The following is a 15,700-nucleotide window of genomic DNA, read 5'->3' as shown; positions in this document are numbered from 1 at the left end:
AGATTTAATTTAAGATTTTGGATGTTTGTTCTATGGTATCTTGGTGACAATTTACCTAAATTCGCTCTACATAGGAGCTGGTATTCTGCATCATGTGCGCGCACTAATTTTGGATTTTCTGATTTAACTAGTTAGCATTTTCACTGGTTACATTGTTTTTAGAGGTTTGCAGCTTGAGAAAAGAACAATGGAATCTGTAGTGTAGTACCTCGTGAGATATTTGAACTTAAAATAATCCATACTACTTTGGATTGCTTTCCATTAGTGAGGGATGTCAAACTATTTGCACATGGAACTTGCAGATAGATAGAATCATTTTTTTATGCATGTTTAGAAACCACTATACACGTATGGTTTTGTTTTCGGATAACAACTGATCTCCTTTCCATCCAGATCCAGAATGTTGCGACCTTATGGAATTACATCTCCTCAAGTTTAATAGCCTCCCTCAGCTCTGCAACTACTTCACTGATACTCGGCCTGCAAAACGATTCAGCCTTCACACATCTTATGGCTACATTGGCAACACGAGTGATGGACATTATGTTGTAATTTTCACTCAACTCTTTGTCAATGATCTCTTCTATTTTTCCGGGAATTGTGTCCATCTCCACAAAAGGTGTAGCCTGTAAATAGGAACATCAATATTATCATTAGTTTTTATGAATCACAAAACAGTTTTAATACTCTTAAAGAATAATGACCAGATTCCTCACCCATTGAATGACGTTTAATTTGTCTAAAGATAGCTTTGCATCTATAGGTTGTCTACCGCATATGATCTCTAACAAAACTACTCCAAAACTATATACATCACTCTTCTCTGTCAACCTTTGAGTGCTAAAATACCTGTTAAACAGAACAAAAAGAAAATATGAGCTAAGTATGGCAAGAAAAATGAAAGGATGAGATTCTACAACAAATACAATTCAATTCCTTCACCATCACTAATATTTTAAAAAGAGTACAAGTTATGTGTGATATACTCTGGATCAAGGTATCCTGCCGTTCCTTTCACCATAGTAGTAACATGAGAAGCCTCCCCATCCTCCTCATCAATCCATATCTTTGAAAGACCAAAGTCACCAAGTTTTCCTTTTAAATTGTTGTCTAGAAGGATGTTTGCTGTTTTCACATCCCTGTGAATAATCTTCGGAGTACAAGCTACGTGCATGTATTCCAATCCTTCGAATAAAAATGGCAGACATTTTGTTAGGCATTAATTGCCTTTAAGAGAAAATAGAAATTTACATAAGAAATTGCTTGAAAAAGTATGTCGCTTTCCTTTTGAAGCATAGAGTCTACATCTACCAACGTTTAAATCCTAATAAAATACATCACAACAAAGAGGACATGAAAAAACTACCCTGTGCTGCATCTAAAGCAATTTTCACCCTTGTTTTCCAATTTAGTTTCGAACCTGCGTTAGGACCTGGGAAAAGAAAGTAAAAGCTAAATGAGAATTGAACACCATTATATTTACTAGAGAGTTATATATAGTTACCATAAAGGCGATCCCTTGGAAAGTAAGAGCTAAATGAGAATCGTTACCTTTGGACACCATTATATTTATGAGAAAGTTATATCTATATATTTACCATAAAGGCGATCCCTTAAGGACCCTCCGGACATGTGCTCGTAGATTATCATAAGTTCTTTGGATTCATTACAATATCCCAGTAAAGTCACTAAGTTCTTGTGATGAACTCTGGAAAGAACATCAATCTGTTCATCAAATGAACCCGGAGTTATACATTTTACTCTGCATGCTTATTTGGGAATATGTTTAAAGCCACTACAAGATTGCAGCTAGAAATTGAGCTGTGATACTATGTCCAAATGGAAAAATAGAATCTCAGAATTACCTCGTTTAGAAACTGGTGAACTCCTTGCTTGGAGAACAATGAGAGAACTTTTACCGCAATATCCTTTCCTTCCGGCAATTTACCAAAGAACACAGGGCCAAAGCCCCCTTTTCCGATTTTCACACTAAATTTTTGTGTGGCAGTCATCATCTGATCTAGAGTGAAGGCACAGGTCTTTGCTGAATTTGGTTCCATATTAGTTGCGTCAATCCATTCCTTGGGCGTAAAGTGCACAACATTTTCCACCCCATTGCTTTCAGTTGTGACGCACTCTTTCTTTTTCCGATACACAACAATACCCGCTATCAACGATAGTACGATGATTGGAACTCCGCTGAGTGTTATTCCGAGGGCAAGTTGTTCCCTCAATTTCTTGTGTCTAGGATTCGGAGGCTTATGTTCCACTGAATCAAGAGTAGATAGGTAGGGGTTTCCAGAGTATCTGGTACAGATGAAAGAAAGAGATTTTCAGTCAGATTAATTAGAATTTCAACTGGATTAATAATAATTGTCTTTGGCATTCAAAATGTTGGATGTATATAATATAAATAGATATTTGATTACTTGAGTGTCAATGAAGGGTTATGCAGTAGTTGTTGAGGAATTTCACCACTGAAATTGTTATTCTCTACAAACCTGTAATATTCAGATAAAGATTAAAAATCGATATAACCTAGAATTTGCATAAGGAAATAGGAGGGCAAAGAAGCCTTACAATTCTTTAAGGTTTTTAAGTGCAGATAGCCAGTCTGGAAGACTACCGTTGAGGTTGTTGTTTTGTAAATGTCTGTGTCACAAAGAAAATGGTGGATAACCAATCTTTACTGAAAATGTTTGGTGAAAGTCTGCAGAAAAGACACTGAAAAATTTATATCGACAACCAACTTACAGTCTCTCCAACTTTGTTAAATTCGAAAAGTCGGGCAAAGGTCCCATGAGATTGTTATTGTCGAGTGACCTGGTTGATCGACCATTGACAATCCTGTTTTTTAATACTTACCCAGTCTAATTTTATTTAGGAATGAAAACAAAGAATTGAAAAGCACAAAATGAAAAACAATACATAAATTTAAATTTAAGGATTCGAGTGTCTCTAGTTAACCAGCACCATGATAGATTATATGAAATGGACTTGAGATTTATAAATGACCGTTTCATCAAAGATTGTGTATTCCTGATATCCACTGTTTTTCTTTGTAACTTACAAATTGATGTGCATAAATCTCTATATTCTGGTTATATATACAGATAATATTTTACCCAAAGCGACGTTATAAATCGATACTAGTTTTTCGAAATAATATTATCAACTCATATTATAACGTTATTATCAAATTATATTAAGATGTTATTATAAATATTAAATATCATATTGTTTAAAAATAATATTTATAATTCAATATTCTGACTAATTTTTTTAAAAGGCTTGATAAATTAAAGTTTCGCTTAAACGTAGATTAAAGATTAAAATTAATTAATTAATATTTTTGTTTTTAATTCAAAACTAAATAAAATTTTATATATTTATTAATTATTATTATTTTAATATAAATTTATAATAATTTTTTGATATATTACTTTCAAATAATTAAAATTTTAAGATGTGAGTATTTTAAAAGCCAAAAAATTATTCGAAACGTTAATATAAATTATATATGTTTATTTTAGATTAAATTGGGTTGTGAAATATTTAATCTAGGTTATGTCTTTAAGTTAATTTTGTTTAAAAAATAATTAAATCAAATTTTCCTATATTAAATATTATATTCATTTACAAATTGATTAATAATATTTAAATAAAATCACGAAAATTTAATCTCTTTCCTAATTTATATTTTTTAATTTCTCTAATTTATATTTTTAATATATAAATAAAATTTTCATTATATCTCACCGTACTTTTATAAAATTAACTCTTTAAATATTTATAATTTTTTAATATTAAAATTAAAAAATAATGTTAATACAGAATTATAAAATTATACTTACATTTTAAGTAACGCAGTCAGTTGTCCAATTTGCTCAGGAACCAATCCATTCAGATTCATCGTAGACAAATTGCTGTCAACAAAAGGACATTTGGATATTCCTGAAAGATTACAATCTTACTATTCCATAAAAGCAAAGAAAGGTAGAAAACACAAAAATTGAAACTTACATTTCGGAAATTCTTATTACAGAAGTGCTATTATCGCAGTGAATTCCATCCCACTCGATCAAAAAGCAGGGATCAGAAATCCAAGCGCTCATATTAAACATTTCCTTGATAGCTACGATAGCCTCAACTGTACTTTAAGAACTATTTTGTTAGGTATTCAATTATTACACTTCACTGTAACCATTTAAAACGAAGTCAATGTAACTATGGGAAATATGCAGATAACACATATTAAGAACGTTGTGCAAATCATAAATTTTGAATATTAGAAGTTTAGTGAGGGCACTTACTATCTTGGAGATTTGTCGCGGGTCGGGTATCAAACACGGTGTAGTACTCAAAAGCGTTGATAATTGGAGGTAAGGTGGAGTAAGTGGCCTCCACAAGGGCAAATTGGAAGTCATCTGTTTGATTGGATGGGATTGTGAGCTCTAGAGCAGAATAATTTCGTGGCAGAGTAATGGTGTCCGACCTTTTTCCACCATTTATTGTGATGTAAAAAGATCTGGATTCAGAGATATCTAGCATCTTGACTTCTGCAAAATACAAAATTAGTAATGATCTTTTCCCTCCTTCGTCGAATGGTCCTAGAGAGAACTGAGCCGGGTCAGGGCTGTTCAAAATCCACGCCGTTTGCATGACAGCAGGTGGAGGAAGGTCTTTAGTATTGTTTATTGATGTTGCCCCGTTAGAACTTACAACTTCCCGCATGCCCAACTTTGAATTATTCGAAGGGATTCTTGGTCTCCATATGCGGTCAAAGTTGTCGTAAGGATACCTGCACAAATTAACCCTACAAAGCCATTAAATTCAAGCCATACAAAAAAATATTACAAGCCGTACTGCATCGAAAGTGGCTCTCCCATGATATAAATTTATTGTTGTAATAAAGATAATTGACCGAGTCCATGTCTATTTGATTGTCGAATATTTTGTGAATCAGCAATTTATATAAAAATATCCTATTTGTCTTTTAGGTTGTTAAATTTGTGAAGTTCAAATTTGTATATGAATTCCAATACCATTGGGTAGACAATTATGATGGGTAAATATATAAAGTTCAAAATGCTTACCTAATTTCCGAATTGCCACCAATATCAGTTCTCCATATGTATTTCAATATTGTCCCTGGCTTAACCTGTCCATACATTCCATCTTGCAGCTTCCTCAATTCAATAGTAGATATAAAAGGATCATCAGACTCCAAGGTTCTGACCAAGCAAATGTATAGCACTGTGCCAGAACTAGCCAATATCCTTTCACCATAAGTTCCTTCTAGGTCGACTGTTAGGTTTCTTATATACAACGTACCGTTTGTTTCAATAGAGAAAGCGAAGCTTATCTCTGTTTGGAGCCCACTGTAATTTCTAACAATGGACCATGATTTCGAGAACGTTAACCTTACGAGGTAAGGCACGTGAGGTTCTACAGGCAAGTGATAGCAAGATTTGATGAGAGGCTTTGGAAAGAAGCGTAGACCATAGGATTCCTCTGTCTCATTCCCTATGTTTGCTCTCTGACCGAGGTGGTCAATGTAATTATCATCAGTGACCCATCTTATATTGTTTATGTCACTGTAATTTGTGCTACTTCCGCAATCAATACTCAAAAATCCTGTAAAACAATATCAATAGCAAAACAAATAAACAATGAGCACAATAATAATACAATGTATTCAAATGAAAATCCTTGAAATTACTCCTTGTCTTCAATATAGAATGTTAAATGACCTGGTTGAGCAGTAGTTGCAGCCACGAAACATAGAAGCAAAGTTAGTGGTGCTGTCCAACCGCCCCATTTACCATAGCCAATTTTGTCCATCGTCTCACGTACTTTCATAGAAAGGTGCTTTTCAGTTAGAATAGCAAATTGGAAGCGAAGGATTCACACAGGACGCTTCCTATCTGCAGCAGGATCCCCGCGAGTCTGCGAATTCCTGCACCCTTTCTTAAGTCTTTTTTCATTTATTTAACGGCGACAGAAATCGGCCTGTGGGACGCAGCGTCGTGGGAAAGTCTATTGGGAGGAAGATTCTGAGGTTTCCGTTCCAACTTCTCATGACAGTGTGAAGGGGTTTGAGCTGAGTAAAATCTGAAGTTCAATTTCAACCTTTTTAATAGGTTCTCAGTTTTTAGGGTTAGAGGCTACTTTTTGCCTTTTCTCACCTAATTTATTTTTATAATAAAAATAATTATTTTTATAATTTAAAATATATGAATTTAAACTATGCCATATTATGTGATCTTAAAAGAAAACATATTTGTAGAATATTATAGAATAATTTATCGTTTATAAAATTATTTATTTTTACAATATTAAGTAATTTGAGAATATTATAGAATAATTTATCGTTTATAAAATCATTTATTTTTATAATATTATGTAATTTGTGAGATGTAGATGTTTTGGTTTAGGTTAAATCTCTTGTTTAAATTTTATAGAAAGAGACTTGGGATTAACAAACATCCCATTATAAATGGATCATTTTTCTTTTATCTAATAATTGATTCTCAATTAAAAATAATTTAAATATAAACATAAATAAATAAAAATATAATATATATATATATATATATATATATATATATATATATATAATTTAAATTAATAAATTTTAAATAAAAAATATCTTAACAATTTATTCTCGTTTATTGCTTTAAGTTTATAAACATTTTTTATAAAAATACTATACATTGAGCTTTATAAATTACAATATTAATTATTATCCATCATACTATTTATTCGTCAATATTATATGAACCAACATTTATAGTTTACGAAATAAGAACAAACTATTCTGTTATTTATTTTTAAGGGTTCATAATAAACTAATTCTTATTTTATATATTTTTAATTTTATGGTTTGGATTTATGTAAGTATATTTGAAATATTTAGTTATTTGTTTAAATAAATTTTATAATATAATTTTTTGATGAAGTGATATTTTATTATTATTTAAATTATATTTTTAAATATTTAAATAAATTTATTGTTTTAAAAATATTAATAGATTATAAAATTCAAAATTTATAATTTTATCAAAAACATTCAGACATATAACTATATTTCTTAATGTAAAATTCAAATAAATATTTTTTTATAAATAATATTTTTATTTTAAATCTGAGTTTAATAATTTTAAAAAATTATATTAAAATGTATTTGAAATTAAAATTATATATAGTCTAATTTATAAATGAAATGACTTTATGGCTATTTATTTATTAATTTTAATCAAAATTTTATAGAGATTTTTAAAAATTTGAATTTAAATTATTTTATCTACATAATTTGAATGTCTCAAAGATTTTTTTAGAGTGCTGAATTTATTTATACATTTAAAATGTATTTTAAACCATAAAAAAAAAATCTTAAAATTATATTACTAAATTTTACAACTATATAAAATAAATAATCATTCCCAAAACCCTGCCGAGAAGGCGACCCCACGATGACTTTGAGAGTCGTTTCTATAATTCCACTCATTTTCCTTATTGCTCATGTGAAAAGAGAAAAATGGTCAATTTTTTCCATTGAATTCCATACGATTCAGAACTTACATTTGGAGATTGCAACATTAAACTAAATTGAATGCCTTTGGCTGCCGAAAAAGCGCCCTGCTCTGCGCCTTAATTTAAGGACGACGACCCCAGAGACCCCACGCCAAATTTAGAGTCGTCGATGGCGGGCGATGAGGGTCATTCATTATTCCACTCTGTTTTCTTGACATGCGGAGGTCACAAATTTTCCACAAGGTTTCCAAAATGGGCCTGCCCTCTGCCTCTGCCTGTGAATTCAATAACGAATGGACAGGAGCCCCCGCGCTCACTTGAGAGTCGTCGACAGCGTATCCTGATTTTGAAATTTAGATAAAGTATCCCTCACTAATCGGGTCTTTGAATTTACCCATATAATCAAAAGTTCAAACCCAGCAATCTTCGTACAACGTCGTGGTCGACTCATAAAGCAAAGGTGAAGGTTTGCTTTCGAAAAGACATTTCCGCGTGCCAACTCAAGGATGAGCGTACAACATATTTCACGATGACTTGAGAGTTCCTTGATTATGATTAAGGGTAAATTTCCAGTTTCAAAGTATTTAATGTTTCATGTTCGATATGTCAAAGTAAGCATGCATGCATTGTTAAATATAATCCGGGATAGGCATTATTGATTTAAAATTATTTAAATTCAACCATAGACGCCGTAGACCTTAACACAAGGATTAATATACATGTTAACACAAAGATTAATGTTATTTATATTCAGCAATGACCGTTGAAAACATAAAATATTTCGTCGATAGCGTGTGGTGAGGATCATTTGTATCCTGATCTTCAAAATTAAACAAAGTATCCCCAAGTAACCGGGTCTTTGAATTTACCCACATAATCAAAAGTCCAAACCCAGCAATCTGCAAGCATGTTCAATTCGCTTAAGTCTCCAGACCGCTCACCTAAAATTAAGGCAATAAAAGTGTTCCCATACAACGTCGTGGTCGACTCATAAAGCAAAGGTGGAGGTTTGCTTTGGAAAAGACATTTCCGCGTGCCAACTCAAGGATGAGCGTACAACATATTAGATACTTAATCTTTACTGACTTAGATATGTTGTAAATATTTAGGAAATAGATGAAGAACCATAGGTGAATAGGGTGACCCATTCAAAGCTTTTAGAAGATGAAACTTGAAGTCACTTTCTCTTGTACATATGTATTATATAAGTTAATGAAAATTATTCAACCATGGATTCATTCTCTCTTCTTGTGAGTGGTATCAAAGCCTAGGTTTTTTTATAACTTCATGATTTGCTTTCAGAAATATCTGTCATTCTCTACTCATTTCTAAGAATCTTTATCGATCCCTTTATCAACAATGTGTTATTTCTCCAGTTTGGAATGTCACTTGAGATTCTCGACCTTCACATGGAACATCCCCATTTGTGTGCCCACTTAGTGGTTATATGTTATGTCTATGTTCTTCTCTTATAACACATTTGAAAAACTTGGAGATGCATCCCCACAATGAGTGAAGGGAAATCACAAGGGTCTCTTCTCCAAAGGTTTCTTCTCAACCATGATAAGTTCCAAGGTGCATGTCTCAAATCCATAGAACATGAATTCATTCTTGTGAGTCGCCATAATCAAGAGGAAATCCACATCTCCTTATGCGAATTGTTAAATGCTCAGATATTTTGAAAGCATATTCCTGCTTGGTTTTTTAGAGATTGTATATGGAAAGAAAGACATAATTCAAATGGGATTCCACTCTAGGTCTGTCAGGCCAGGGTAACTCCAGCTATTGATGAACGCAAGACAACTTGATATTTCACATTAGATAACAATTATTTATATACAAAAGAGACGGATCAGTTCATCTTCTAGATGACTGTCCGGCTTCACCTCATCCGTTTCGGATTAGGTGTCAACATTCCCCCCCTTAATCTGAAGGGATGTTGGTGAGTCCAAGCATCGTTCTGAATCTTTCAAGCTTTTCTCTTCCAAGCGCTTTGGTGAAGATGTCTGCAATTTGTTCGTTTGTGGAACAATGACGGAGATGGATTTTTTTGGCCTCAACATGATGTCGGATCAGATGATATTTAGTATTGATGTGCTTAGTACGATCATGGAACTTTGGATTTTTGGCCAACTTTATTGCAGATGTGTTATCAATCATGAGTGGAGTAGATTGTATTTGTTTTACTTGCAAATCTTCAAGAATTTTCCTGAGCCACACAATTTCTTTCGTTGCTTCAGCTGCTGCCACGTATTCTACTTCTGTTGTGGAATCCGCTGGTACTGATTGTTTGCGTGATCTCCAGGAGACAGCTCCTGATCCAAGACTCATAGCATATCCTGAAGTAGATACCCCAGTTTCTTTGTCTCCATCGAAGTCTGAATCAGAGTATCCAATCAAGTTGAAGTCGTCCACCTGTGTATACTTGATTCCAAGGTCTTGAGTTCCCTTCAAGTACCTTAGAACTCTTTTTGCAGCAGACCAATGTCCCTCACAAGGCTTTTGCATAAACCTGGAGAGGATTCCAACAGCAAATGAAATGTCTGGTCTGGTAGTAGTGAGGTAGATGAGACTTCCTACAAGCTGTCTATACCTTGTTGCATCCTCAAATTCCTTTCCTTCAGTAGATGTGAGCTTCAAGTTTTGTTCCATTGGAGTAGAAAGGGGATTGCACTCTGTCATGCCAAATCTGTATAACAAATCTCCAATGTATTTCTTTTGAGAAAGAAATATGGACTTTGGATGTTGGGTTACTTCAATGCCAAGATAGTAATGAACATAGCCCAAATCAGTCATTTCAAAAAATTTTCCTAATTCTTTCTTTATGGATGCAATATAGCTTTCATTGTTCCCTGTCATTAAAAGATCATCTACATATACCACAAGATATACAACTGTTTTGCCAACTTTCTTGACAAATAAAGTTGCATCATCAAGATCAAAATGTTTGAAGTTGAGTTTCAGAAGATGCTCAGTTAGTTTTTCATACCAGGCTCGTGGTGCTTGTTTGAGGCCATACAAGGACTTCACAAGTTTGCATACTTTGTGTTCATGTCCTTTCACAGCAAATCCTTCAGGCTGGGACATAAAAACATTCTCTTTTAGATCTCCATTCAAGAATGCAGTTTTTACATCCATTTGATGGACTTTCCAACCGTTCTGAGCAGCTAGTGCAAAGAGTGTCCGGATGGTGGCCCATTTTGCTGTGGGAGCAAAAGTTTCCTCGTAATCGACCCCTTCTTTCTGTGCAAAACCTTTTGCCACAAGCCTAGCTTTGTGCTTGTCAAGTGAGCCATCAGCTTTGTACTTGTTCTTGTAGACCCACTTGCAGCCAATTGGTTTGGTTCCAAATGGAGGATCAACCAGCTTCCAAGTGCCATTCTTTATGAGGGCATCATACTCCTTCCGCATTGCTTCTTTCCATTCATCATGAGAAGCAGCTTCTTTGAAGGAAGTTGGTTCAAAATCTGTAGACAAGTTCAATTCACAATCATAAGTAACATCCATATCAACAGGTGAATTAGAGTTATCTACATCACCTCCATCTTGTCGATTTGAATTTCGGGTTCCTGTTTTTCCAATTTCATCCGGATGAACACTTTCAAGTGTCTTTGTCAGCCACTTTGGGGGACCTTTCTGAGATGGTCCAGGCTGTTCTGTTGATTGAGTTGGGTCTGAATCAAGATTGAGTCTCCCAATTCTATCAATTACATCACTTAAAGCATCATCCGTTGTTGGAGTGTCATGCAGGGGAGATTGTTCTTCAGAAGAAGATTCCACATGTTGATCTAGTATAGGAATCCCCCCTTCAAGATGTGGAATCTGATTATCAAACTCTTGAAATGATTTCTGTTTTGTGAATCTATCCAAGCGATCAAGTTGCCGCTCAACAACATTGTCAGATTTGGATGATTCAAGAAAAATGACATCTCTAGATAAAACAAACTTTTTATTTACTTCATCATAAAGGCGGTATGCTTTAGATGTGTTTGAATACCCCAGGAAGATACACTTACGACTTCTTGCATCAAGTTTGTTTCTATGTACCTTTGGTATTAAAGCATAACAGGTGGAACCAAATATCCTGAGATGTTTTACCGAAGGAACATGTCCATACCACAATTCATAAGGAGTCTTGTTTCTTATAGCACTAGATGGACATCTATTCTTTATATATGCAGCACATAGAACAGCATCAGCCCAAAACATTGTCTTTACATTTTTGAAGAAAAGCATAGATCGTACCATATTCAAAATTGTTCTGTTCATTCTTTCAGCTACACCATTCTGTTGAGGATTATAAGGCACAGTTGTTTGATGTTTAATCCCATGTTGGCGAAGATAGTGTTCAAATTCATTTGATGTATATTCTTTTCCATTATCAGTGCGAATAGACCCAATATGAGATTGTGCATCATTTTCAATCCACTTATGAAAATTCTTAAATGTTTGAAAAGCATCAGATTTGTTCTTCAATAAGTAAACCCAACACATTCTGGTGTAATCATCAATAAATGTCATGATATATTTATTTCCATTTGCAGAAGGAACAGGCATTGGACCACATAAATCTGAATGAATAAGTTCAAGCTTCCTATGTGCTCTTGAATGTGAATCATGAAAAGACTGTTTGCTATGCTTTCCTAGAATGCAAGCATCACATTGTTTATGTTTTCTAGGAATTGTAGGCAAACCAGCAACACCATTTTTCTTCAACAAGCGGAGACTATCATAGTTTAAATGCCCAAATCTAGCATGCCATAATAAACTTGATGGAAGTGTACATTCTTCATGATGAGAAATATATGAGAAATGCTGTGCATGAGCAGAGGTTCCTTGCAGTTTAAGGAGTCTTTCTTCTTCTATACCCCTCATGACAAGTGAGTGGTCAGATGCCTTTCTTACCTCAAGCTTGCCATCAAACATGTGAATGGAGTGACCTTGCTGGCGGATGTGAACCAGGGACAGCAAGTTTCTCTTCAGCTGTGGGAGATATAGAACATGATCCAGAAGAAAGTCTGGAAGACCAGGCAGTTTAAGCCTGATTGTGCCAAGCCCTGATGGCTTGATTTTTGACTGATCTGCAAAGTATACTGCTCCATCAACATTGTTAGTGAAATCTTCAAAGAAATCTCTTCTATGAGTCATATGACAGGTTGCTCCTGAATCAAGCAACCAGTCATTTTTCGAAGAAGCAAGTGAAGCATTAAACAAATCTTCATTTACTCCAATATTACATTGTGCCTCAATATAGTGTGCAGATTCGGGTGCTTTACCTTTGTCTGAGTCATCAGTTTTACCTTTCTGCTGATTTCTTCTCTGCTCAACTTTGTCCCATGGTAGCTTGCATGTAGAGGCATCATGTGATCCATTTCGTTTGCAGCGAATGCAATGCAGATCTGCCTTTTCTGCTTGAGGATGTCTGCCCCCCCTGCCTCTGAAGTATCTTCCTCTTCCTCTTCGTCCACCTCTTCCTCTTGTAGAATCTTGAGCAGGCTGCTTTTCTTTATGAGCAAGGCAAACAGTCTCTTCAGAAGATTCAGGGACTGTTTTCTTTCCAAAGGCTTTCTCTCTTTCAGCAAACTTTTTCACAAGAGTGTCAAAGGTTATATCTTTAAGATTTCCATTTGCTTGTAAAGACTCAAGATAGTTAGAGTAGGTAGGATAGAGTGCTTTGAGAAAGGCAATAAGAGAGATATCCAGCTCAACCTTAGTGGATTTAATGTCATGCACTATAGATTTTATTTCAGAAGCAAGAGTAAGAGGATCATTATTTTTCAGTTCAAGAGTGAAGAGTTTAATCATGAGCTGAACAACTTCAAGTGCAGAATGTGTATCATAGAGTTCTTTCAGCTTTTGTAAAGCTTCAAAGGCAGTGGAATAGGATGAAATATGACGACTTACTTCCTCATTTACAGATGCTGCGATCAATGCAAAGGCTTTGCTGTTCTTGTTTTCCCAAATGGCGAGTTCTTTGTCTGATGTGGGCTGCACAGGGTCTCTGTCTTCTTCTCCGACACACACACCTTTCCACAGCTCATTGTAGATGAGGGTGTGTTTTACCATCCGAGACCATTCAGAATAGTTCTCCTTGCCAGTGAGAACTATTCCGACCATAGAAATGATTGAATGCATTCTGTAAAAAAAAGATTATCTCTGCCAAAAACTTCTGTTGATAGAAAACTTCTGCTGGGAAAAAAAAATCTTATGTTACAGCAAGACTTCTGCTGAAAAAAAAAAAACTTTATGTAATAGCCTTATGCATTTATTTTCCTTCTAGCATTCCATAGCATATATATATTGCTGCTCACATATATATCACTGTTATATATATCACTGTTTAATGATGGTGCTCACCGCTTACAACTGTTCATATATCACTGTTCAATAAAAATGGGGCTCATATACAAATCACTTCTCACCTATATCAATGTATACAATGAGCGCTATAAATCAATGAGCGCTATATATATATATCACTGTTTATGCCGTTACCAATATTCAAAATATATATACCAAAGTTCAATCGAATATTATACCGTTCCAATACTGATTTGATCGGCGTTCGAACCTTATAACTCACAAGAGTTTTAATTCGCATACCAGGAGTTTCTACGAAGCTCCATTCAATCAATGCTTCAACATTGTATTGACCACTCACAGCATAGAACTCGATGCACAGAAAATTGACTACGCAGACTTTTAACGCATTACTCGAGGGATTTTACACAGTATATCACGCAGATACGGGTCGCAAAAGGAGGTCTCTCCTCGATTATGTACATTGTACATGGCAGGTCGAACCAGTGATTAACATATTCCAGCACTCAAATACATTAAAGACATAAACAAGCTTCAATACCGACCAGGTTTCGATGCGCATAAAACGCTGGCTTCAATACAATAAAGGCATAAAAGGCGCAGTCACCACAGTTCTATATACCATCCGGCATTCACCAAAGCTTCAAAAAAAAACGCAGGTTTGCAAAACACGCAGTCTCAATACACAAGACGCAGTCTCAATATACCATCAGGTCTTCCATACGTTAAACGCTGGCTTCCATACGTTTCAGGGCAGGTCTTTGATACCATAGACACACTCAACCATAAACGCAGACTTCAAAACGTTAAAGGTATAACATTAAAGGCAGCAAACGCAGGTCTCAATACCTTGCAAAAAACGCAGTCACAGTGTCTTCAAAACCATAAACGCAGGTCTTCATTTTCTTGAACGGTCCTCAAGGCAGCGTATGCAGGGCTGTCAGAAGGGAGCAGATGTCAGGCCATTCAGAGAGCTTATGCAGCGCTGGTGCGCCAGGGAGCAATGGCAGCAGAGGAGTTACGCTATTTCTGAAGCCTGGGACCTGTGCTCTGATACCATGTCAGGCCAGGGTAACTCCAGCTATTGATGAACGCAAGACAACTTGATATTTCACATTAGATAACAATTATTTATATACAAAAGAGACGGATCAGTTCATCTTCTAGATGACTGTCCGGCTTCACCTCATCCGTTTCGGATTAGGTGTCAACAAGGTCACTCTAATAAAAGATGGAATCTGCTCCCTCATAATAATCCCGGTGAAAGGTCAATGTGTGAGTTTCTTCTTTGAAATAGGTCCCCTACCTTTCTTATAACTTTTGGTGTAGAATCAATCCTTAACATAAGATTTATATTTCCAAAGGTTGAAGAGCATGGCATGGAGGATATATATGGTGCAACTTTGAAACTCAAATTTCTAGAAGATTGTAAAACTTATAGGTTACTCAACAAAGGAATCTCCTTCCTATGCCAGACACTTAACTTGTTAGTCCTATCCATGGGGAAGGGTTCAACTCAAAACTCTATTTAAAAATGCATTCTCTCATTTCCATTGTTAGCATGGTGCATCAATTTTTTTTTTCCCCAGAATAGTAAAATATTAAACATGCTCCGATTTTGTTAGGTCCATATATTACTAGTGATTCCCCTCATTGTAGCCCTTATTGTTATAGTTGTGCCCCTATTGTCCCCATATTGTTATTATTGTGCCCCATAGAAGCCCACTATTGTTATTGTTGTGCCCTTATATTATTATTGTTATGTCGGCTTTGATTATATTGTGACCCCTTAGACTCCTATATGTAGAAAGGATGTTTTTTCATTTGTATCATCCAAGAATTA

The 15,700-nt window shown here is 34.9% G+C and overlaps 1 protein-coding gene across 1 annotated transcript; it reads right to left on the bottom strand.

The window, feature by feature from the left end:
• Nucleotides 1–419: 419 nt before the first annotated feature.
• LOC149159375 (putative LRR receptor-like serine/threonine-protein kinase At1g67720) lies at nucleotides 420–5,844 on the bottom strand. The gene is made up of 13 exons (XM_089434280.1): nucleotides 5,754–5,844; nucleotides 5,097–5,637; nucleotides 4,314–4,801; nucleotides 4,024–4,150; nucleotides 3,855–3,926; nucleotides 2,755–2,847; nucleotides 2,430–2,501; nucleotides 1,866–2,307; nucleotides 1,599–1,725; nucleotides 1,367–1,432; nucleotides 987–1,185; nucleotides 717–849; nucleotides 420–626 (listed from the first exon to the last, which is right to left on the bottom strand). Exons 1-13 carry the CDS (start codon nucleotides 5,842–5,844, stop codon nucleotides 420–422), a joined length of 2,658 nt encoding a protein of 885 aa, XP_089290406.1.
• Between the last annotated feature and the right edge of the window lie 9,856 nt (nucleotides 5,845–15,700).

Source organism: Pinus tabuliformis, chromosome 5_2, assembly GCF_031772625.1.
Source record: "Pinus tabuliformis cultivar Carrire ecotype Pingquan chromosome 5_2, CPIR1, whole genome shotgun sequence".
NCBI lineage: Eukaryota > Viridiplantae > Streptophyta > Pinopsida > Pinales > Pinaceae > Pinus > Pinus tabuliformis.
The sequence above is the reverse complement of the archived record's forward strand: the minus strand, read 5'-3'. Positions and strand labels throughout refer to the sequence as shown.

Bases quoted from the DNA above. Each gene is read 5' to 3' on its own strand.
- LOC149159375 (XM_089434280.1), bottom strand. From the start codon at position 5,844: ATGGACAAAATTGGCTATGGTAAATGGGGCGGTTGGACAGCACCACTA. The intron at 3,927-4,023 runs GTAAGTTTCAAT...TTTTGTTGACAG, and splicing joins GTAATAAGAATTTCCGAAAT to CAATTTGTCTACGATGAATC. The intron at 2,502-2,754 runs GTAAGTTGGTTG...TGAATATTACAG, and splicing joins TTAACAAAGTTGGAGAGACT to GTTTGTAGAGAATAACAATT.